The following is a 23,997-nucleotide window of genomic DNA, read 5'->3' on the forward strand; positions in this document are numbered from 1 at the left end:
ATGTTATCATATAGAATACTTGCACGAGTCAGTAAGTTTTAAATTTTAGAGATTTCTCTAAATAAGCAATTAGTTTTAATAATACCTGCCTTCCAACATGACATTTGCGGGGGGGGGGGGGGGGGGGGGGAAATGTCTAGATGGTGTGCTGTGCGTGTGGAGTTAGTGCTCAGTCCATCTTTACATGCCCAAATTATTTGCTGAAGAGTCTGTAGGTGGGTAGGTATAGTGATGTGAATCCATTTTTGGTGTGTTTCGTGCTAATCATATAACTACTTTTCTGAAAAAGATATATTTGTCTATTCTAAATCCAAATACTTAAAAACAACAAGCAATTATTTTGTGTTCTAATCTGTCTAAATATAGTACAGCCCCACTTTTACTTTCCTGGAATGAACATTTTACTATCATTTACAGTATTATTTATTGCTCCCATTAAATTTCCTTTTTTAACAAGGTTAATTCTCACTAGTGTGTGTTAACATATTTACAGTTTTCTCATGGTTTATGCTTTATGAAACAGTGTTAGTAGAGAAAAAAAATCTGATGTAATTGACATCAAATGGTACTGGCATGGGGTTGGCCTTAAAGCCAAGCAGTATTTACAAATGTTACGCAATTAACTTTCTTGAGCCCTGGATGTTCTTTTTCCCAGTAGATCTGAATCTGTAAAAGTTGGAACAGTTTACTAGTGCTTCGTCCCCGGCCCCTTCCAAGTTGTACTCAGCTTGGTGTCTGATGCGAGTAACTGTTTCTATAGAAGTCTGAAGGAGGTGTGACTTGACATGAACATTTACTTGTTTCTTGCCACTGCCAACCTTAGCTTTAATGCTGTGAGCTGCACAAAAAGTAGTATGCTGACATTATTGTAGCTGTATTGTTTCTGTCCCAACTTTGCCCTGCGATGATGATCATATGCAAAGGATGTTAACTTCCCAGTATTTGTAATTACCAGTATAATTTTGTTTACAGTTCATATATCCAGTGTGGACAGTGTCATATGCTAGCTAAGGCTGACTGTGTTATTTGTGCCAATGAACCTGTCATTACAGACTGAGGCAAATCAAACTGAATGAGTTGGCGCAGTGGTTAGCACACCAGACTCACGTTCAGGACAGCCAACTCCATTCCCCATGCTTGACGCAATCTGTGCTTGGGCTCCGTATCTAATGACCTCAGTGTCGGCGGGATGTTAAACCCAATCTTCCTTTTGAGGCAAGTCAATATCAATCCACAGCTACTCCCATAACCACCATGCCAACAGTTAATTTTGACTCCCATAACCACTGTACCAACAGTTAATTGTGTTTATCTCCATCTGTATGATTACTCTAACAATGGAAAATCCAGGATGGAGTGTAACAATACCAGAGAAGGAAAGTTGCTATTCATCATATAGCAGAGATGCTGAGTCGCCATGGGCACAATAAAAAGATTCACACAATTAAAGCTTTCGGTCGTTACGGCATTTTTCAGCAGTAGGCGCGCGCGCGCGCGCGCGCACACACACACACACACACACACACACACACACACACACACGCACGCACACACGTCTGCAGTCTCAGAGAGCTGGCACCACACTGCAAACAGCAGCACCAGTGCATGATGGGAGTGGCGACTGGGTGGGGGTAAGGAGGCTGGGGTGGGGAGGGGGAGGGATAGTATGGTGGGAGTGGCGGACAGTCAAGTGTTGCATTTTAGACAGAGGGCAGGAGAGATGGTGGGGAGGAGGTAAGTAGCAGAAAGAAGAGAATTAAGAGACTGGGTGTGGCGGTGAAATGATGATTGTGTAGTGCTGGAATGGGATCAGGGAGGGGGCTGGATGGGTGAGGACAGTGACTAACGAAAGTAGAGGCCAGGAGGGTTACAGGAACATAGGATGTATTGCAGGGAAAGTTCCCACCTGCGCAATTCAGAAAAGCAGGTGTTGGTGGGAAGGATCCATATGGCACAGGCTGTGAAGCAGTCATTAAGATGAGGGATATCATGTTTGGCAGCATTTTCAGCAACAGGGTGGTCCACTTGTTTCTTGGCCACAGTTTGTCGGTGGCCATTCATGTGGACAGACGGCTTGTTGGTTGTCATGCCTACATAGATTGCAGCACAGAGGTTGCAGCTTAGCTTGTAAATCACATGACGGGTTTCACAGGTACCGTATTTACTCGAATCTAAGCCGCACTTTTTTCCGGTTTTTGTAATCCAAAAAACAGCCTGCAGCTTAGAATCGAGTGTAAAGTGGAAGTTCTGAAAAATGTTGGCAGGTGCCGCCACAACTAACTTCTGCCGTCGAATATATGTAGCGCTACACAGGCATGCTTTGCAGGCACAAAGATAAATACTGGTGCCAAAACCTCTGCGTCAGTAAATAAATTAAAAAAAAAATGGTGGAAGACGAGCTTTTTTTCTCCGCCCCGAGTTTCGACCACTGCATTTTCATACATTATCCAACGAAGTAAATACAAATTCCGTATTGTTCGTCTTCGAATGTAGCAGCATTTCAATGTACTACGAAAATCCGACTGGCAAGACTGTTTGGGATGTTTGTCAATATGGCCAACTCTACGTTCTGAATTTTTTCCTACCAGTGAGAAGGGAAGGTTATTAATAGGAACTTTTATGAATTGTGAATCACATAGTGTTCTCTTCACCATAAGAATAATACAAATATAAACATTTTGCCATGTATTCTTTTGTGTTTGCTGCTATCTCATTTAAATCCTGCTTGCCTAATAAACTACGAAACTAGAGTAAGACAACAGCAAACACGGAAGAATATTCATATCATGTCATGTTTATATTCGTATTATTCTTGTGCCTAATAGTGATACAGTCAGAAATGAAGCACAGCAATTGACTAGATTTTTAAATCTAAGAAGACTCTTATTTCTGTGCAGAATGTAATGGACTAAAGAGGTGTCTGCAAAGATTTTCAAACGGAGAAAAATTTTCGCTAAACTCTCGTTCAGAACATCTTCTATCATATGCAATCTATTATTTGGTTCTTGTTGATCATTATCAAAGAAAGCAGCAGTGTAAGTATCAACAAATAGCTGGCTCTTGCCATTGTTTCTATAATGAGACAATTCCTCTTTTTTTTTTTCCTCAAATTGTAAGCGTGGTAGCGCGCAAAAAGCAAGCTGTGCCGCGAGCGGCGACAGGTCATAAACCCTCATTATCAGAATGCGACAAACAATGCATGACACAGTACAGTAATGCATTTTCTGCTTAGAGTGACGTAAACACCTATAACAAAGAGAATGGCACTTATTGGATCAAAGAAACATAAGCAATCAATTCAAACCAGACGACGCAGGTGAAAAAGGAAGGGTACCCGTATAAATACGGACGGGGGCGCCAGATGCATAGCAGTGGCTACCTGGTAAAGCTTAACTGCTAAGCTTACGATTCGAACCAAAGTACTATAGCTGTATTGTCATTCATTCGACCTAAATTGTGTCTCATATTACAATAGACCAACTTTGTTTCTATTTGGAGGTGCGGCCTAAAACTTTTCTCTCCCCTTGAATTTCGAGTCTCAAATTTCAGGTGCGGCTTAGATTCGGGAAATTTTTTTCTCCTTGATTTCGAGTCTCATTTTTCAGGTGCGGCTTAGATTCGAGTGCGGCTTAGATTCGAGTAAATATGGTAGCCCTGCCTTTGATGGTGTAGGTGATGTTAGTGACTGGACTGGAGTAGATGGTGGTAGTTGGATGTATGGAACAGGTCTTGCTTCTAGGTCTGTTACGGGAGTATGAGCCATGAGGTAAGGGATTTGGAGCAGGGGTTGTGTAAGGATGGACGAGTATATTGTGTTCGGTGGATGGCAGAATACCACAGTAGGAGGGGTGGAAAGGATAGTGGGCAGGACATTTCTCATTTCAGGGCACGGCGAGAGGTAATCGAAACCCTGGCGGAGAATGTAATTCACTTGCTCCATTCCCGGATGGTACTGAGTTAAGAGGGGAATGCTCCCCTGTGGCCAGACCGTGGGACTTTGGGAGGTGGTGGGAGACTGGAAAGATAAGGGACAGGAGATTTGTTTTTGTACAAGGATGAGAGGATAATTACAGTCAGTGGTGAGAGGGATTGCTCGTCACTGCAGATGTGACGACCACTGGTGCCTACGCTCTACGGAAGGGACTTCTTGGTATGGAATGGGTGGCAGCTGTCGAAGTGGAGGTATTGCTGGTGGTTAGGAGGTTTGATGTGGACGGAGGAACTGATGTAGTCTTCTCTGAGGTGAAGGTCAACATCTAGGAAGGTGGCTTGTTGGGTTGAGTAGGACCAGGTGAAGTAAATGGGGGACAAGTTGCTGAGGTTCTGGAGGAATGTGAATAAGGTGTCCTCACCTTCAATCCAGATAGCAAAGATGTCATCTGTGAATCTGAGTTTTTAGGAAGGATTCCTCTAGATGGCCCATGAATAGGTTAGCATAGGATGGCGCCATGTGGGTGCCCATAGCTGTACTGCAGATTTGTTTTTGGGTAATGCCTGCAAAGGAGAAGTAATTGTGGGTGAGGATATAGTTGATCATGGAGACTAGGTAGGAGGTTGTTGGTTTGGAATCCATAGGGCATCTGGAAAGGTAGTGTTCGACAGCAGTAAGGCCATGGGCATTAGGAATGTTAGTGTAGAGGGAGGTGGCATCATTAGTGATGAGCAGGGCACCGTGTGGTAAAGGGACAGGAACTGTGGAGAGTCGGTCAAGGAAATGGTTAGTATATTTTATATAGGAGGATAGCTTCCAGGTAATAGGTTGAAGGTGTTGGTCTACAAGAGCAGAGATTCTCTCAGTGGGGGCACAGTAACCGGCCACAATGGGGCGTCCTTGGTGGTTGGGTTTATGGACTTTAGGAAGCATGTAGAAGGTTGGAGGGGTAAGTAGAGAGATGGAATCTCGGGAGTGGTTCTGAGATGGGCCTAAGGATTTGAGTAGTGACTAGAGATCCTGCTGGATTACTGGAGTGGGATCACTATGGCATGGTTTATAGGTGGAAGTATCTGACAACTGACGGAGTCCTTCTGCCACGTAATCCTTGGGGTTCAAAACAATGGTGGGGGAGCCTTTGTCAGCAGGTAGGATTGTAAGGCCAGGAGCAGTTTTTAGATGGTGGGCTGCAGTTCCTTTTGCAGATGTAAGGTTAGTTTGTATGTTGAGGGATTTGGCGAATGACGTTGAGGCAAGGTTGGAGGTTAAGACATTCTGGAAAGTTAACAGGGGGTGCTTTGGAGGCAGTGGGGGTGGATCACCGTTGGATGGAGGAGTGAACTGAGTTAGGCAAGGTACAAGGGTTGGTAGCAAAAAAGTGTTTCCACTGTAAGGATCGAGAGAAGGTCTTTAACTAGTCCTGCATGGTTGAATTTGGGAGAGGGCCAAAAGGTGAGGAGGCCTTTGGAAAGGACTGATATTTCTGTGGGACTAAGGCTTCTGGAGGAAAGAGTCATAACTGTGTTTTGGGTCTGTTTAGGTTATGGGTTCTGTGTGGTGGTGGGAGGGAGTTTTGGAGGGTGGGGTAAATGTAGTAGGTCTGTGAGACAGGGTTTGTCAGCTTTGAGGGGGTGTGGGGTAGGTTTGGAGGTGGTTGTAGAAGTGGTGGACAGTTGTACTCCGAGGCGGGAGTAGGAAGTGAGTAGGATGGAGAGCTTTTTTAGGTAGCGTTGTGCATGTTGCTCAAGTTCCTGCAGGGCAAGATTTTCAATGTGTGTTATGGGTTCCAGGAATTTGGGATTGCATAGCAGGAGAATTTTGTAGATGGAGAGAAGGTACTGCAAGGAGGATTGGGCTTGGTTGATATGGTTTTGCAGGACTATGTTGGTGATGGCTAAGGATTGGCGGAATCTGAACAGGTGGAGGTCATTGTGGAAGGAGGGGTGGCAACCAGAGATGGGTAATTTGATGGTAAGGCCATTAGGGGGGATTTCATGAGCCAAGCAACAACACAGGAACAGTATGTGGGACTGGGATCTGGCTAGGAATAAGGAAAGTTTTCTGTATTGACGCAGATGGAAGGAGCATGGATCCATGGTGGTGCAAAAAAATGCGAAAAATTACGTAAGAAAGTAGAATTACATCTGAAAAATTACGCAAAAATACACCCAAATACGTGTGAAAAGGACGAAGTGGATGCACAAGGTGGGAAAAACGAGATGAAATCTGAGGAAGATGACGATAGTGGACGGCGAAAACTCACTAAAATTTGCGAGAAGTCACAAGGGTCAAAGTAGAAAATAACTAATCAATAATAAATATATGTATATTACTGTGGGCAGCAGGTTTAAGGGTGGATAAGCGTAAGGGGGATGGCAGATGTAACCGGAAGAGGTGGAGTTAGTGGATGCGAACAGGCATAGAATGGGAAAAGTGTGGGGGGTGGGGAGAGGTTCGTAGTTAGAGATGTAAGATCATGTGGCACCGGAAAAGTGTGGGAGATAATATGCAAAAATCTGGGAATTGACACAGGGAGCGTGATCAGTTTGAAGGTATAGGCTTCATTATATCGGCGGGAGTAATGTGGGACCTAAGATGCTGCACCAACAATCAGCATGTCTTGAGGCCGCGGTACAGTGTGGCTCATAAGTAGAGCGTGCAGTGCGGTTCGTAAGGTAACAAGAGAAACACAGGAAAGAAAAGAAAGAAGGAATGACACTGAGTATAGTGGATGCAAAAGAATGTAGTTACAAAGGAAAACAGTACAGGGTTAGGATCAAAGAAAAGCTGTCAGGCAAAAATCAAACAATGGAAAATCCAGGATGGAATGTAACACCAGAGAAGGGAAGTTGCTACTCACCATATAGCAGAGATGCTGAGTCGCAGAAGGCACAATAAAAAGATTCACACAATTCCTTGCCCCCACCTAGTTGCCACTTCCATCATGCACTGGTGCTGCTGTTCACAGTGTGGTGTCAGTTCTCTGAGACTGCAGGTGTGTGTGCAAGTTGTGTGTGTGTGTGTGTGTGTGTGTGTGTGTGTGTGTGTGTCTACTGCTGAAAAAGGCCTTAATGGCCGAAAGCTTTAATTGTGTGAATCTTTTTATTGTGCCCATCGCGACTCAGCATCTCCGCTATATGGTGAGTAGCAACTTTCCTTCTCCGGTATTGTTATATGATAACTCTGAAATTTAAAATTAAGCGCCTGGCAGAGGGTTCAGCAAACCACCTTCAAGCTATTCCTCTACTATTCCACTCTCGAACAGCACATAGAAAAAACAAACACTAAAATTCGTCCATGCAAGTTCTAATTTCTCTTATTGCATTAATGGGATCATTTCTCCCTTTGTGAGTGAGTGCTAACAAAATATTTTCGCACTCTGAGGATAAAGTTGGTGATTAAAATTTCATGAGAAGATTGTGCCACAGCAAAAAGGCCTTTATTTTAATGATTGCTTCCCCGAATTCGCATATCAAATGAATGGCACCCTCTTCCCTATATCGCAATAATACAAAATGAGTTGCCCTTCGATGCGCTTCATCACACTGCACAGCAGTACCCCAGAAGACGGCAGATGAGTGTAGTGTAAGAAGGCTCTTTAGTAGACCTGTTGTATTTTCTAAGTTTTCTGCCAGTAAATGACAGTCTTTGGTTTACTTTCACCATCTGTGTGATTGTTCCAGTTTGTTATTCGTCATTTAATTCTTAAGTATTTAGTTGAATTTAGAGATTTCAGATTTGTGTGATGTATCATGTGACCAAAATTTAGTGGATTCCTTTTATTATTCATGTGGATGACTTAACACATTTACTTATTTAAACACAGTTGTCACTTTTCGCACCTAGTCTAAATCATTTTGCAATTGGTTTTGATCTTTTGGTGACTAAATGACAGCATCATCTGCAAACAATCTAAGAGGCCTGCTAAGATTGTCACCTAAATTGTTCATGTAGAGCAGGAACAGTAGAGGGCCTATACCACTTCCTTGGGAACACCAGATATTACTTGTGTTTTACTTGATGACTTTGTCATTTACTGTGAACTGTGACTTTTCTGAGAGGAGACCTCGAATCCAATCTCAAAAGTGGGGTAGTATCCATAGACATGCAATTTTGTTAGAAGTTGCTTGTGAGGAAATGTATCAAAAGCCTTCTGGAAATCTGAAAGTATGGTATCAATATGAGCTTCACTGTCAATCACACTCATTACTTTGTGAGAATAAAGAGTTAGTTGTGTTTCACAAGGATGATATTTTCTGAATTTTTAGTAAGTGATTTAAGCTGTTTCTCTAAACCAAGCCTATCTACTTCTAAATTACTCATGTTGTTAGTTGTTCTCGATTTGAATTCAGGAATATTTATTTTGTCTCCTTTGCTTAAAGAATGTAGAAAACTGTTTAGTAACTCTGCTTCAGTGGCACTGTCATCAATATCACCACCATTGTTATTGCGCAGTGAAGGTATTGATCATGTCTTACCACAGGTGTCCTTCACGTATGACCAAAATCTCTGTGGGTTTTCTGCCAGATCTCGAGACAGGAGATTTGTTATGGAAACTATTAAAAGCATCTTGTACTGAAGTTCACTGAAATCAAATATGTGTAAAACGTAGCCAACCTTGAGGGTTTTGCATTCTTTTAAAATTGACATGCTTTTTTGTTGCTTCTGCAACAGTGTTCTGACCTGTTCTGTATACCATGGGGGATCAGTACCATCTCTTATTAATTTATTTGGTATATATCTCTAGATAGCCATCAGTCACATTTCCTTGAATTTGTACCACACCTGGTGCACACTTCCATAGTTGAATTTGAAGGAGTTGATACTCTTTCATAGCAAGGCACCAGGCAAATTTTTATGTACTTTTTTAAACAATGGAAAACCCAGGGCGAAATGTAACAATATTTTGAAAAGGAAAGTTGCTACTCACCTGCGGAGATACTGAGTCGCTGATAGGCACAACAAAAAGACTGTCACAAATATAGCTTTTGGCCAGTAAGGCCTTCGTCAGAATTATACAGCAAACACACACACACACACACACACACACACACACACGCACGCACGCACGCACGCAAAGGCAACTCTCACACACGACTGCAGTCTCAGGCAACTGAGGCCACACTGCGAGCATCAACACCAATACATGATGGGAGTCCCTCCGTCTAACGTCCCGACTGCACATAACCGCCCTACCCTCTTTCCATCTCGTCCCTCCACACTCCCCAAGAGCATGTCACTGTCCACCACAGCTACCGTACTCTCTCACCCCCTCCCCGCCCCAGCCTCCTCATTACCCCCACCCAGTTGCCACTCCCATCATGCACCAGTTATGCAGCTCGCAGTGTGGCCTCAGTAGTCTGAGACTGCAGTCATATATGTGTGAGTTGTGTTTGCATGAGTGTGTATGTGTGTGTTTGCCTTACTGGCTGAAAACTATATTTGTGACAGTCTTTTTGTTGTGCCTATCTGCGACTCAGCATCTCCACTATATGGTGAGTAGCAACTTTCCGTTTCATAATATTGTTGTATCTACTTTTTTTTGGAAAGATATATGTTGTGTTTATTTGTGATGGATTTAGATGTCACGGTATTGAGTCTCACTGCATCTGCATCTGCATCTGCATCTACATCTACATCTACATCTATACTCTGCAAACCACCATGAGGTGCATGGCAGAGAGTACGTCCCATTGTACTGATTATTAGAGTTTCTTCCCATTCATGTATGGAGTGAGGGAAGAATGATTGTTTGAGTGCTTCTGTGTGTGCAGTAGTTATTCTAATCTTATCTTCACAATCCCTATGTGAGCAATACCTAGGGGGTTGTAGTGTATTCCTAGAACAATCATTTAAAGCTGTTCTTGAAGTTTTAATAGACTTTCTTTGGATAGTTGACATCCATCTTCGATAATCCATAGAACTGGGCATGGTTTTTTATTCTAGGAATCTATTTTGGATTATAGTTAGAAGAGGGACTAACTCAGCTGCAAACTCAGTATAGAATCTAAATGGGATTCCATTAGGCCCTAGAGCTTTGTTCAATTTTAATGATTTCAGCTGTTTCTCAACACCACTGACACATACTTATTTGTCATCTTTTCAGTGGTACAAGGGTTAAATTGAGGCAGTTCTCCTGGGTTTTCCTTTGTAAAGGGCATTTGAAAACTGGGTTAGACATTTCAGCTTTCGTTTTGCTACACACGATTTCAATTCCTATCTCATTCACTAGGAACAGGACACTAACTTTGGTGCCACTAACCGCCTTCACATATGACCAGAATTTCTTTGGTTTCTGTGAAAAGATCACTTGACAATATTCTGATACAGTATTCATTGAAGGAATTAAGCATTGCTCTCTTTACAGCCAAAGTGTTTCATTCAACGTCTCTATCTATAGCCCTACACTTTGTTTCACACATATTATGCAGTAATCTCTGTTTCTTTAGAAGTTTCTTTACAGTGACTATATACCATGGAGGTTCCCTCCCGTTAAGAACTCTTCTACTGCGTACATTTCTATCCAGCGCATGGTCAACTATTCTTTTAAACTTCAGCCATGGTTCCTCTACACACATTTACCATGTGCTGAAAGTATCAAGTTCCTCATTGAGATATAACACTGCTGATTTTTTTTTATTTAGTGTATTGAACATATATATCTTTCTGATTGGTTGAGTTGTCCTTTGTACTTTGGTAATCATTGTTGCCACAACCGCGTCATGGTCACTGCCGATGATTAATAGACCCTACCTTTTTGTGTTTCTCTCCTCCTGAAACCATATGAAACAGTTTTTCCCGGAATAGGTGAAGCGAGTGTCACCGGCTCAGTTTCAGTGAAAGACAGCACTTCAGACTTGTTGGTTAGGGGGATTGGTACAACATCCTGTACAGGATGCCTAGCTCTACCAGTGACATGTCACTCGCAGTCAGGTAGACTGGTAATGGCGGTTCCTGTGCTTTCTGCAGAGGAGACAGGATCCACAGGAGAGGATAGTACGTGAAGTATCTCTGGTAACTGGTGTCGCAGATGTTCTGAAATTCACGATACATCACAATATACACTGGTACTGATACAATCAATGAAAGATTGAGCAGGAATGATGCAAACAATAGAATATGAATATCTAGAACTTAAAATCAAATCACGATCTTGAACATACGACCTTGTGGTCACTGATCCTTGTATCCAAAAATGTTCCCTATTTGCCTGGTATTATTTGTTGACAAAAGGTCAAGTATGTTTCCATAACCTTTTATGCTTTGAGTGAGCTTCTAAACTAATTGTTCACAATAGTTTTCTGAGAAAGCATTCAGTATGATTTTGGGCGATAGTTTATGGCTTCCACCAATTAAAAACATGTATTTTCCCCCAACATAATGAGAATAGGTTGAAGTCACCACCAAGTAATGTGAATGGGTGAGTTGAATACATATTTGAAATGAGACACAAGTCTCCTTCGAATTGGTCAGCAACTGTATCGTTCGAGGCAGGAGGTCGCTAGAAGGTACCAATTATTAATTTATTTCGGTTGTCAAGTATAACCTCTACCTGTACTAACTCACAGGGACTATCTGCTTCAATTTCATTACAAGGAAAACTATTTTTTGACAGCAGTAAAGACTCCAGCACCAACTGTATTTAATCTACACATTCTGAACATATTTAGGTCCTTTGTAAAAATTTCGGCTGAACTTATTGCCAGCTTTCCACAGCTGTAACGATTTAAGCTTCAGTGCTTTCTGTTAGTCCTTAGAGCTCTGGTTCTTTTCCCAACACAGTTACGATTTACAACAACAATACTGATTGTTGCTAGGTCTATCTTCCTGTGTTTGTGCTGCACCTTTCTAGACTGATGTCCTTTCTGTAGTTTTCCTGGACACTGTAACTTAAACAAACACCTAGTCCCTTCCACACAGGCCCTGCTACCCATGAAGCCACTTCCTGTTTGTAGTTGACACCTGACCCTATAAGTGGAACCTGGAAACCCACTGCTGGCCGCGGTGGCCGTGTGGTTCTAGGCGCTTCAGTCCGGAACCGCGCGGCTGCTATGGTCGCAGGTTCAAATCCTGCTTCGGGCATGGATGTGTGTGATGTCCTTAGGTTAGTTAGGTTTAAGTAGTTATAAGTTCTAGGGGACTGATGACCTCAGATGTTAAGTCCCGTAGTGCTCAGAGCCATTTGAACCATTGTTGAAAACCCACCATCTATGGGCATAAGTCAAGGAATCTGAGCCTACAGTCGCAGAGCTGTCTACGCCTCTGATTCAGACCCTCCACTTGGCTCTGTAGCAGAGACCACACTTGGTTCTGTCAAAGATGCTGCAGATACTGAGCAAGCATCTTGCAGGCAAGCCTGGCAGTCTTTACCACTTCTGCTAAACACCCAAAACCAGAAAGAATCTCTTCCAGTTCAAAGTGACATATGTCGTTAGTACCGATATGAGCCCCACGCGCAGTTCGCTGCACCTAGTGCTTCTCATGGCATCCGGAAGCAGCCTCGCCATATCTGGAGGGACTCCCTCTGATACCCCTCCTTGCCAGCCACATCCCAAAGAGGTCCCATCACATGCATAACATTGCAGCTCCCAAAAACCAGTAATCCCACTCTATGTGAATGCCCATACCTTGCAGGCCAAAAGGCTGCATGTGGAACAGGACGCGTGACTGCATGTGGCTTAGGGACCACAGAGGAGGGATTGATTTAGTGCGGTCGGTACCAGGGGTGGCTACAGTAGTGGACTGATTGGGAGACACATGGGACTCAGTAGGTGTCCCTCAGATCCCCATATCCAGTGTTTCCAGAGTGATACTCATTGGCAACATCCTCAAGCTGTGGGGTATCGTCTCAGTTGTGCGACTGGATTCGTGATTTCCTGTCAGGAACGTCGCAATTTGTAGTAATAGACGGCAAATCATTGAGTAAAACTGAAGTGATATCAGGTGTTCCCCAGGGAAGTGTCCTGGGACCTCTGCTGTTCCTGATTTATATAAATGACCTCGGTGACAATCTGAGCAGTTCTCTTAGGTTGTTCGCAGATGATGCTGTAATTTACAGTCTAGTAAGGTCATCCGAAGACCAGCATCAGTTGCAAAGTGATTTAGAAAAGATTGCTGTATGGTGTGGCAGGTGAGGTGATCCACATGAGTTCCAAAAGAAATCCGTTGGAATTCGATTACTCGATAAATAGTACAATTCTCAAGGCTGTCAATTCAACTAAGTACCTGGGTGTTAAAATTACGAACAACTTCAGTTGGAAAGATCACATAGATAAACCTCTGGGGAAGGTGAGCCAAAGGTTGCGTTTCATTGGCAGGATACTTAGAAAATGCAACAAGTCCACTAAAGAGACAGCATAAACTACACTTGTTTGTCCTCTGTTAGAATATTGCTGCGCGGTGTGGGATCCTTACCAGGTGGGATTGACAGAGGACATCGAAAGGGTGCAAAAAAGGGCAGCTCATTTAGTATTATCACGTAATAGGGGAGAGAGAGTGGCAGATATGGTACGCGAGTTGGGATGGAAGTCATTAAAGCAAAGACGTTTTTTGTCGCGGCGAGATCTATTTACGAAATTTCAGTCACCAACTTTCTCTTCCGAATGCGAAAATATTTTGTTGAGCCCAACCTACATAGGTAGGAATGATCATCAAAATAAAATAAGAGAATTCAGATCTCGAACAGAAAGGTTTAGGTGTTCATTTTTCCCGTGCGCTGTTCGAGAGTGGAATGGTAGAGAGATAGTATGATTGTGGTTCGATGAACCCTCTTCCAAGCACTTAAATGTGAATTGCAGAGTAGTCATGTAGATGTAGATGTAGACTGAAACTAACACAACCTGGAGCTGTTAGTGAAGTGTCGCTAATTCAGCTCGGATCTGAACACAGCAATCACAGTTCGTATCCACACTAAAAATGGTGGAAATGTACTCTGGGCAGTAACCATACAGATAACTAAGAACTATGTAGAGTTGTTTGTAGCCTTGCATAAGTGATTGTAGTGTTCTGTTGCTGGGTGTTTTAAAGGAGCAGACGTTTATTGTGGAAAAAGCATTACATTTAAAAGCTGCTGAAGGGTAACATGTCTCACTTCCCTTTTACTAGACCAATGAAAGATGTGCATGTGAAAAACATAACTTTAATTAGTAGCATAACGAGTATCTACTGTGCCTGGGTTTGTTGGAATTTATGTGTAGATATGTGGAAGAAAAAATGCGGTCACAATGCAGGAAGTGATGACGGATGTGTAATTGTTCTGGCGAGTAAGGGGTCACTTGCTTTGTGCAGTCATGCTCTGGGGGCGGGGGGTGCAGTGGACTCCAGAGAAGAAAGGAGCCTGACGACAATGGTCGAGCACTAAAGAAAAATGAATGTTGTTATTCAGTGTCTATGCCATGCTATCTCAAGTTAAGTGAGAACTTAAGGTTTTGGGTCAAGCATTGAAGTATCGTGTATGAACATGTTGTCTGAAAAGCTTTGTTAATTATTAGTAGTTGTGAGTTGAGAACTTATTTGTGTTGTGATTTCGTAGTGTGTTGTTAAAATGTAGAAACTCTCTTATAGCCTGCACCCCTCTGCAATTGGTTAAGAAATCAGTGGTCAGATACGTGGCACTGCATAACAGGACCACAAGCTGGAAATGAAGAGAGTGATGAGAAAATTCAGAAAAGAAGACTTGGCATCTTGCAATATATTGATCAATTAAAATCAATTCACAATTGGGGAAACACCTCAAAGAGCTGTGTGATGTACAACATACCATGAGACAAAGGAAACAATGAAAATGTAAAAACTGTTAGTAAATGACATGGTGGTAGATTACAAGAACATGTTAAGCAGTGTAAACTGAAAGACAACCTCAATATAGATGTAACTAATCCATCCTTCAGCATCCTTTCAAATAAAACACTTTAAATGAAAAAAAAATTGCAATAGAGTCAAATACAGTAAAGCTCGCCTCACAGTAATGCTATACACAAATGATGATGGCTCTAAAATTAAAGTATTTGTGATTGGGAAACTAAAAAAAAAAAAAAAAAAAAAAAAAAAAAGTTGTTTCAAAATGTAAAAACATTGCCAATAACAAAGTGTGGATGACAACAGAACTGTTTGAGAAGCAGTTGCATATCATCTGTTTGTCGATTTTTGTCCTGTGCAACAACATCAGCAGCACCAAAAAAAATTTATATACAGTTAGATTTCCTGCTACCAGACTGCACAAGAAAACTGTGGCCCTTGGGTTTGGGCATTTATCCAGGCCTTCAAAACTTATTGCAGGTAAGCCATTGTGCAAAAGGCATTACAATTCGTGGAAGCTGGAAAAAACCCTGCCACCTTTAAATTGTCAATTTCAGATGCTTTGCGTTATATTCCCAGGGCATACACAGAGGTTAAAAGTCCACCATCTTCAACTGGATTCAAAAAATGGTATTCATTAAAATAGATTAAGGAAATGGATTGACAGCAGTTCTGAGTAATAATGACGACTTCATGCTTCATTGTGGGAAAAGCTGCAGCTGGAAAATATATATATATATATATATATATATATATATATATATATATATATATATATATATATATATATATATATATATATATATATATATATATATATATGTCTTTAAATATGTCTGCTTGTGTCTGTATGTGTGGATGGATATGTGCGTGTGTGCGAGTGTATACCTGTCCTTTTTTCCCCCTAAGGTAAGTCTTTCCGCTCCCGGGATTGGAATGACTCCTTACCCTCTCCTTTAAAACCCACTTCCTTTCGTCTTCCCCTCTCCTTCCCTCTTTCCTGATGAGGCAACAGTTTGTTGCGAAAGCTTGAATTTTGTGTGTATGTTTGTGTTTGTTTGTGTGTCTGTCGACCTGCCAGCACTTTCATTTGGTAAGTCACATCATCTTTGTTTTTAATATAATGGAAGGAAACATTCCACGTGGGAAAAATTATATATAAATACAAAGATGAGGTGACTTACCGAACAAAAACGCTGGCAGGTCGATAGACACACAAACAAACACAAACATACACACAAAATTCAAGCTTTCGCAACAAATTGTTGCCTCATCAGGAAAGAGGGAAGGAGAGGGGAAGACGAAAGGAAGTGGGTTTTAAAGGAGAGGGTAAGGAGTCATTCCAATCCCGGGAGCGGAAAGACTTACCTTAGGGGGAAAAAAGGACAGGTATACACTCGCACACACGCACATATCCATCCACACATACAGACACATACAGACACAAGCAGACATATCGACCTGCCAGCGTTTTCATCTTTGTTTTTAGATATATATATATATATACACACACAAAGATGAGGTGACTTACCGAACGAAAGCGCTGGCAGGTCGATAGACACACAAACATACACACAAAATTCAAGCTTTCGCAACAAACTGTTGCCTCATCAGGAAAGAGGGAAGGAGAGGGGAAGACGAAAGGAAGTGGGTTTTAAGGGAGAGGGTAAGGAGTCATTCCAATCCCGGGAGCGGAAAGACTTACCTTAGGGGGAAAAAAGGACAGGTATACACTCGCACACACGCTCAGAGCGCTCAGCATGGCACTACTTGGTTTGCTACTAACTGCCTCTCTCCAAAATGTGTAATTTTTAGTGTAGTATGTTGTGCTAAAGTCTTGAGAAACATCACAGTGGTGACTAGACATGGTACCAAATCTGGAAAACCAGTATTGGATAGTAATAAACAAGTCTTAAATGAGTATTTGATGCATATTATGTACATATATGATACATAAATGGCATAAATGCAAACCATTTCCATTTAAAAAGTAACTTCACACCTTTTATATTTTCCCGCATTTTACACACTTATCTGTTTGCAAAACAATTTCTTTTCTATTTATTTGATTAAGCAGTAGTCTGATTTCTTTCCTTTTCCACAGTTTTCTTCTGTTCTATACAACAATTTAATTAAGCAAGCTAATTAAGTCATACGTGCTGAAAGAATTAAGTTAATGTTGGAGGGTATCTCAGGTGTGAGTAATCTTCAATGTTCAACAATTTGTTGCTCTATTGCTACACTTGCCATTTTTCCAGCAAAACAAAAACAACAGCTATACACACATGAAGGTCACAACAACACTGATTTGTCTACAGACACCAGAGATGCCTCATTCAACTGAGAAGGCTTCATGCTTCACATTTCACAGCTATTGGTCATTTATCTTTGGCACATGTGTACTTACTCAGTGACTGTGTCAGTCCCATTATTTTATATACGCACCTCACAAGTGTGTACCTTATAATGCAAATATAATTTTAATGGTGCAGTGAAAATGATGCCTCATTGTTGCAGTTGTTTATATGCTCGGTAGTTTGCCAGTGTTTGTCAAAATTACTGTCATAAGTATATTGTAGTCCCATTTTCATATACTATTCATCAAACTGCCTACTTATTTATGGTTTGTAAAATCATCAATTTGTGCATTCCTTTTATCTTATGTAATGCTGTATTTTACTTTTCTCACATTCACTATTTCAGGGATGGACTTCCTTCAGTATGGGGGAGCAAAAGTGACAGAAGAGCTCCAGCTACAGTTAACACAAGGGGTATTCAATAAGTAGTGCAACTCATTTTATCTCAGAAAATTAGTTTAATAAAGTTTCAATATGTGGCGGCGATATACATAGCCTCAAAGCAGCATCTGTAATGGTGATGTGTTCCAAGCAGAGAGTTGAAATTGAGTTTCTTTTGACTGGAAACCGGAACTTCTCAGATATTCATAGGCACTTGCAGAATGTGTACAGACACCTGGCAGTGAACAAAATCATGATGAGGCATTGGGCAAGGTGTAGGTCGTCTTCGCAATAAGGTCGACCAATGTGACCGATCACCCTCATGCCAGCCAGCTGTGACTCCTGCAATGTTGGAACATGAGAGTACTCATTTGAGGTGATTGAATCACAATCAAACACCTTGTTGCTCAACTGAATGCCCCTGTTGGTAGTGCTGACACTCTCATTCACCTGTTGATATTCAAAGGAGGTATGTGTCCTGTTGGTTCCTTGTCATCTAACTGAAGACTGTGAAGGGCCTCCATCTGTTTGGCTCAGTGAAGGATGCACTCCATGGGAAGCAGCATGTGGTTGATGGGGAGGTTACTGCTGCAGCAAGACGTTGTCTCCGACATCAACCAGTAGAGTTGTACCATGCAGGTACACAGGCCCTCCCAGTAAGGTGGTGTAATGCCATCACATTGAATAGAGAATATGTTGAAAAATAGGGTTTTGTAGCCAAAAGAATGGTGAATAATGTGACGTATTGGAATCCTGAATAAAACCATCCTGCTTTCTGTAAAAAGGTGTTGCATTACTTACTGAATGCCCCTTGCATGTTAGATAACATGTGGTGCATTTATAGCTGCTGATATGTTTTTGTTCTAATTACTTTACACATTATCACATTCATTTATTTTTGGTTAGTTATGAGTTTATATTTGCTAATAGTTTTCATATTTTCTTATGTGTTGCTCATGTTGTTTGTTTCAGTTGCAGGAACCGATAGATATATTTCTGTCACATGATTGGCCAAGGGGTATTTACCAACATGGTGACACAAAGGAACTCCTTAAACGTAAGCCATTTTTTAGGTAAGATGATTAACATGCTTTCAGAACCTGATACATTTATAATAAGTAAGAGGTGTATTTTCTTCTCCAGGAAGTAAAATGTAGTATTATATAATTATGTTCTATACTTCAGCCATTTAACTAGGACAGTCAAGGGGGAAAAATGTATTTTGCTGTGCTTACAAGTCACCAAAATTATTGGCCATTATTATTAAGGAGATGAAAACTAGAAAAATGTCTTTTATCAATGAAAGCATGACACTTGCAAATGTTTTAGAGCATTCATAATACTGCAAGTGGAAGATCATCTTTTGATGTAATAAATACTGTTCATCTTCGTGAATGCTTGCTTTTCATTCGCAATTAAAAGCCTATTCTACCCATAAGAGAAGAAATATATAGATAATTTAAGGGTCTCTTGTAGTATTTCATCTCATATGAAGAAAAACTGTAGGAGGTTCATGACTGGGACAGACAGGTAAGATGCAGTGAAGTCTTCTGTGCTGACAGTTGCCAGATAATGACAGGTTTTTGCTGCTGAGTTGTTGGAAGATGTGTTGAGAGATTTGCAGTTTTGGTTATATCACCTGACATGAGTGGATTAAAATTATGTTGATCCTTGGTGCTTTAATTGCAAAAAATCTGTTGCTGAAATAGGCACATCAACTGTATTAAGTTATAGAGAAATTGTTAAATTAGTTAAAGCACTTCAGGGTACACAAAGATTATAGTAATGCATCGGCATGTGCCAACCTCTTGCAATACGAAATTAAAAACTCTGTAAAAAATGTGACCAAGTCATACAGTGATGAATAACAACTGAATTATAACTGACCATTCATTCACAGAAAAAAGTAAAATTCTACTTATCATATACGTTTTAAATATGTTTCTTGTATCAAAGGAAAATTCAGTTGAGAAAACTATTCTATTCTGATATATAAAGGGGAAATGTTATTAACAAAAATCTCAAATTTCTTGACGAAATTACTTCTGATTTTTACATGATACTTGAATAAACATTTGGACAGTCATAGACTATTGTTTTGTCAAACACCAATGTGCAGCCTTTCTTTTAAAATTGACCATGAGAAATAAAATGCTGTGCTGTGCAAATGTGCAGTATCATTTCCTTCCTTGCAGTCAATTTATCAGAAAATCTGTATACTAGGAAGTGGTTATTTATGGCTTATTGGTTTGTGATGAGTATACTTCTAAGCAATCTGAATCGTCCAAAACTTTGTAATGCTACCCATTCACAGATTAAAACTATGCAAAATAATGTCATTGAAGCTACTATCCTCACAGATCCAGCAGCTGGAGAAATCTCTCTCATAATCTGTTTACCAGTGATCCCAGCTAGTTTACCCATTCAGTGTAAGGAACTCAGAGTTCTGTTTCCAGTAACAGTAAAGAAGGCTCTTGGTCGGACATTCAAATAAGTTGGGAATGATGTAAGATCATAGCGTTTTCCACATCGCCAGTTGTATTTTGCCATTTCTTGTACCGGTAGTACAGAAAAGTATTCGTACACTTATGACACAGTACCCAGAAATTGAAAAAGTATTCTGAAGTTTAGTAATCGTACTGTGTGGGAAAAGGAGGGGGACTATAAAAATACGTCTGTTTCATTCGTATTCTACATGATTTATTACAGTTCACATTCCACACTTTCAAAGTGGGCAAAGTTGCAATGAGGAGCTGAAATTTGCATCCAGACACAGTTCCCTGGCGTAACCAGATTAGGATGTATATCTAATTGCCATTCATATTTTGCAATTGTGAAGCTTTGTTGGGTTCACTAGTAAGTTGTAAGGCAGAATTACTGGCCTGTACTTTCTGTCAGGCGGTGATATGTGTAGTACCACACATTGGAAATGAGGAAGAGAGCAAACAGATATCTTTGTCTGTTGACACTACAATAATGTCTAGAAGAAGCGTAGGCACTCGATAGGTTTCGGCATGACTGCCGCTAGGTGGCTCTACTGACACTTAGCGCTGGGCGAAGAACATTTCAATGTATGTACTAGTCAGATCTTACACAGTTTTAAAATGCTGTATTTGAAAAGATTAAGACAAGATAATTTAATTATGCCATCTGCGTTGAAAGTATAAAACATTAATGTCCTTAAAGGCAATTACGAAACATTGAGTCACGTATGTTGAGCAAATAAAATATACTGTCGAAGATTGAAATACAGCTTAGCATGCAAAAATTCATCTATAGAGGCACATACCAATCAATAGTACAGACTAAAACATAGGAGATAAAGATAATATAAACTCACCCATATAATTTGTAGCTGTTACTTGTCAGAAACTTTGGAAAGCTTGCATGATGACTTCGCAGACTTTGCTGCCAAAAGCTCTTTGCAGATTTCTTTCGTGCGAAAGAAAAAGCAACACCTCATGAAATCAAAAATTAATTTACTTGTAAGATCAAGTTTATGTTTCACACGTCATCCTAAATCACCTGTTCCTAAAACAGTTATGTCAGTGCTGTATAAACACTCATGAAATATGTCACCCCATAGATTTGAAATGGAAGGCAGTTTCTGTTCACGAACTACTTCAAGCTGTAAAAGAATGTTGAAAATGCTTTCGAACAAGTAGGTTAAATAAGAAAGGCCACTTATCGAGCCAAAGTCTTTTATGGCAGTGAAGGTTGTAGCTATTGTGTCAGACGGCCTTTCAATCACAAGGGTTTGAGGACAGTTCACACAGTTGCTCTGTTTACTAAGCTTTTTAACAATCTAATCTGCTATGGGATGTTGCCTTTAGATGGAATAGAAAGATCATTCTCCCAGTCTGCTACCACAATTTTCTCCTTAATTTTGTCTTCAGCGGAAAAGTTAATGTGTGTCATCTGTACCTCCCTTTCTTTAGCACATACACACATCAGATTAACAAATGACGTAAGAGGTGGCACTGAACTTGGTTTACAATTCGCGGTTTTAGATATAGATGTCCTAACAGGGACATACATGCTCTGTAACATATGTTATTTTAGAAAATCTACAGCTGATCTTTGGTTGTCACAACTTACAGACCTCATAATTCCGAAATGATGTTCCAGAGGGTCTTTGTTGAATTTTCCTGTCGTTACATACTTAAAATCTTTGGACCAAAAATACTGAGAAAATTCCGATATATTCTTTAATGTGTCTCTGAAAGATTCCATTGTTCCGTTTCAGGAAAAGTGTTGTTTACTAAGCAAATGGTTTCTTAAAAGTCAACTAATATTTTGTGTGAACAGGAATCTTTGTTGAGTGAATTGTTTGGTATTCTAGAGTTGGGCACATCTGGTATGTTAATCACATTTCTCATGAATAGTTCCGTGTTTTTACCACCGCTAAAATACTTGGAATTAGTTTTCTGGAAATTTTTAATTGCATTTGCAGTTGAGTAATTGAATAATCGAATATCCAGCTTCACATGCATTCTTTGGAAAGACATAAGCTCTATAAGTCAATTTTGGACAAGCTCCGAGGCCTACAAATTTATGGGACAAGTCCAAAGCATACACATGTCTATAGAAATTAAAATCTGTTTCTTGGTTTTTGTACAGCAACCTACTTTTCTCATGAAAATAATTTCTCATACATTTAAATGTGTGTATGTAGTCCGAAAGGGCCCAAAGTTTTCTGTCCCGATGAACTGGATTTTAAATACTACATTTAACATTTTCTGGTTTGCCAGTAACTCCTAGATTAATTGCAGCCTTTTTGTTTGATTGACTTGCAACACTTGTGAAGCTTATGATGCTTACTCCAGCTTGTTCCAGCTGTATGATTAGCCGTATCAGTATTTTAGCTGGGATATCACCAAAAATTGCATTTTTCCTTGTATTAACAGCAACCAGCTGAATCCACTTACAAAGGAGAAGAATAAACTTGAGTACCAATGCATGGTTCACCAAAATGTTCCTTCTCTCTCTCTCTCTCTCTCTCTCTCTCTCTCTCTCTCTCTACAAAACCATTCACTTTGAGTGAGAATCAAACTGAATATCTTTCCTTACTTCACCAAAAATTACAATTCTAAATGTTTATTTTCATCTAGATCATTTCTAAATACTTCTCTGATAGTATTTATGGCATGTATGCTGACACCACATGAACATTTAAATCCCTTGCAGAGCTTTCTTTAACACATTCAACACTGCCCTCTTTACACCCGGCACTTGGCTGTGAACTGACATATTTAATGAATGTTTGAAATTAGATTGCAAAGAACAGGAAAATGATAGGAATATGGTTCTTGCATAATTTAAAAGGAAAAAGTAAGATCTGTACATGATAGTGAGTTTATTTTACAATATAAAATACAAATGGGTGTTATAATTAAAAAAAGAAAACACAAAAATATCGTGGATAAAAAAGTTTTACATGATCTCTCTCTTGAGTAATGCCATTATTACTGTAACTAAATTTAAAACAAAATATTACTTGACTGTCTAACTGCTGGTACCTGTAAACCAGAGTATTTTAATAGTTAAGATGTAGTTAGCCTTCATGTGAAAATCCTGGAAACACTGTGGGACGCAAAGGCCAACGCCACAGTCCTTGCACCACCATCTACTTCCTTCCTGATGCGCTTACCCGTCTTTTTCTTCCCCCTGTCTGAACGTACTTTGCAATACCTAGTAATATTCACTTGTTTGCAGTGGGTGGGACCTTCTCTAGAAAGTGCCTTGCAAATGTCCTCTCAATTTGTGAGGATGAAGCGGCCTGTTGCTGAAAAATATTTCCATCCTTCTCAGGCAATTTCTTCCCCACTCTGTGAATAAAGTCTACTAGGAATACATTCTACCTAGTGTTCTCTTTATATAAAATAAAACTGTTGACAGTTGACACTATAAACAAGTGGAAAAACAGCTTTTACCACCACTCAAAGTTTTTCGGACAAACGGGCTCTTCACTTTATGAACAATTGAGACATATACATACCTGAATCGTCACTTGTACTTTCATCTGGAGAGTACGAATCCTCTTTGTCAGAATCATCAGCTTCAGATCCTTCATCTCCACAAAGAATATCTAAGATCTGTGCCTCCGCCAACTCGCTGCTCGATATTTTCACGATCGTAAACACCTGTGAATGAACTGCAGGTAACTTCGACTTTGTAGTGCTCCCAGCTGCTCCCAGGATGAGATAGCCGATAAGTGCTTTCCTCTTGCGGAAGAAGAACGAAATACGTCTACATTAGTTGACGAAACTGCTTCGGAGACGCGCTAAACGCGCTTACAGAGCCAAATAAACGCTCGCCCGTACAGTATACGGGCGCCATCGCCAACGTCAGGGCGGCCACGCCCATGTGGCATACGGGCACCGTGCTGTAAGTGTTAATAATCTTCAGAAGCAGACAAAGTAAGTCATGCCTTTGACAATACATGTAGCAGTTACTAGGTACTGCAGCTGGTGTACAAATCACTGAAATTTTGGTACATAATAGGACTACTCCCCCCCTCCCCGTTCTGTT

General features: G+C 40.5%; 1 protein-coding gene across 1 annotated transcript in view; it reads left to right on the forward strand.

The window, feature by feature from the left end:
- LOC124789520 (lariat debranching enzyme) overlaps positions 1–23,997 on the forward strand; it is a 76,718-nt gene that overhangs the window by 21,689 nt on the left and 31,032 nt on the right. Inside the window, exon 4 of the mRNA XM_047256909.1 lies at positions 18,439–18,539. Coding sequence (XP_047112865.1) covers positions 18,439–18,539 — 101 coding nt within the window. The remainder of the gene's footprint in view (positions 1–18,438; positions 18,540–23,997) is intronic.

Source organism: Schistocerca piceifrons, chromosome 3 (assembly GCF_021461385.2).
Source record: "Schistocerca piceifrons isolate TAMUIC-IGC-003096 chromosome 3, iqSchPice1.1, whole genome shotgun sequence".
Classification (NCBI taxonomy): domain Eukaryota; kingdom Metazoa; phylum Arthropoda; class Insecta; order Orthoptera; family Acrididae; genus Schistocerca; species Schistocerca piceifrons.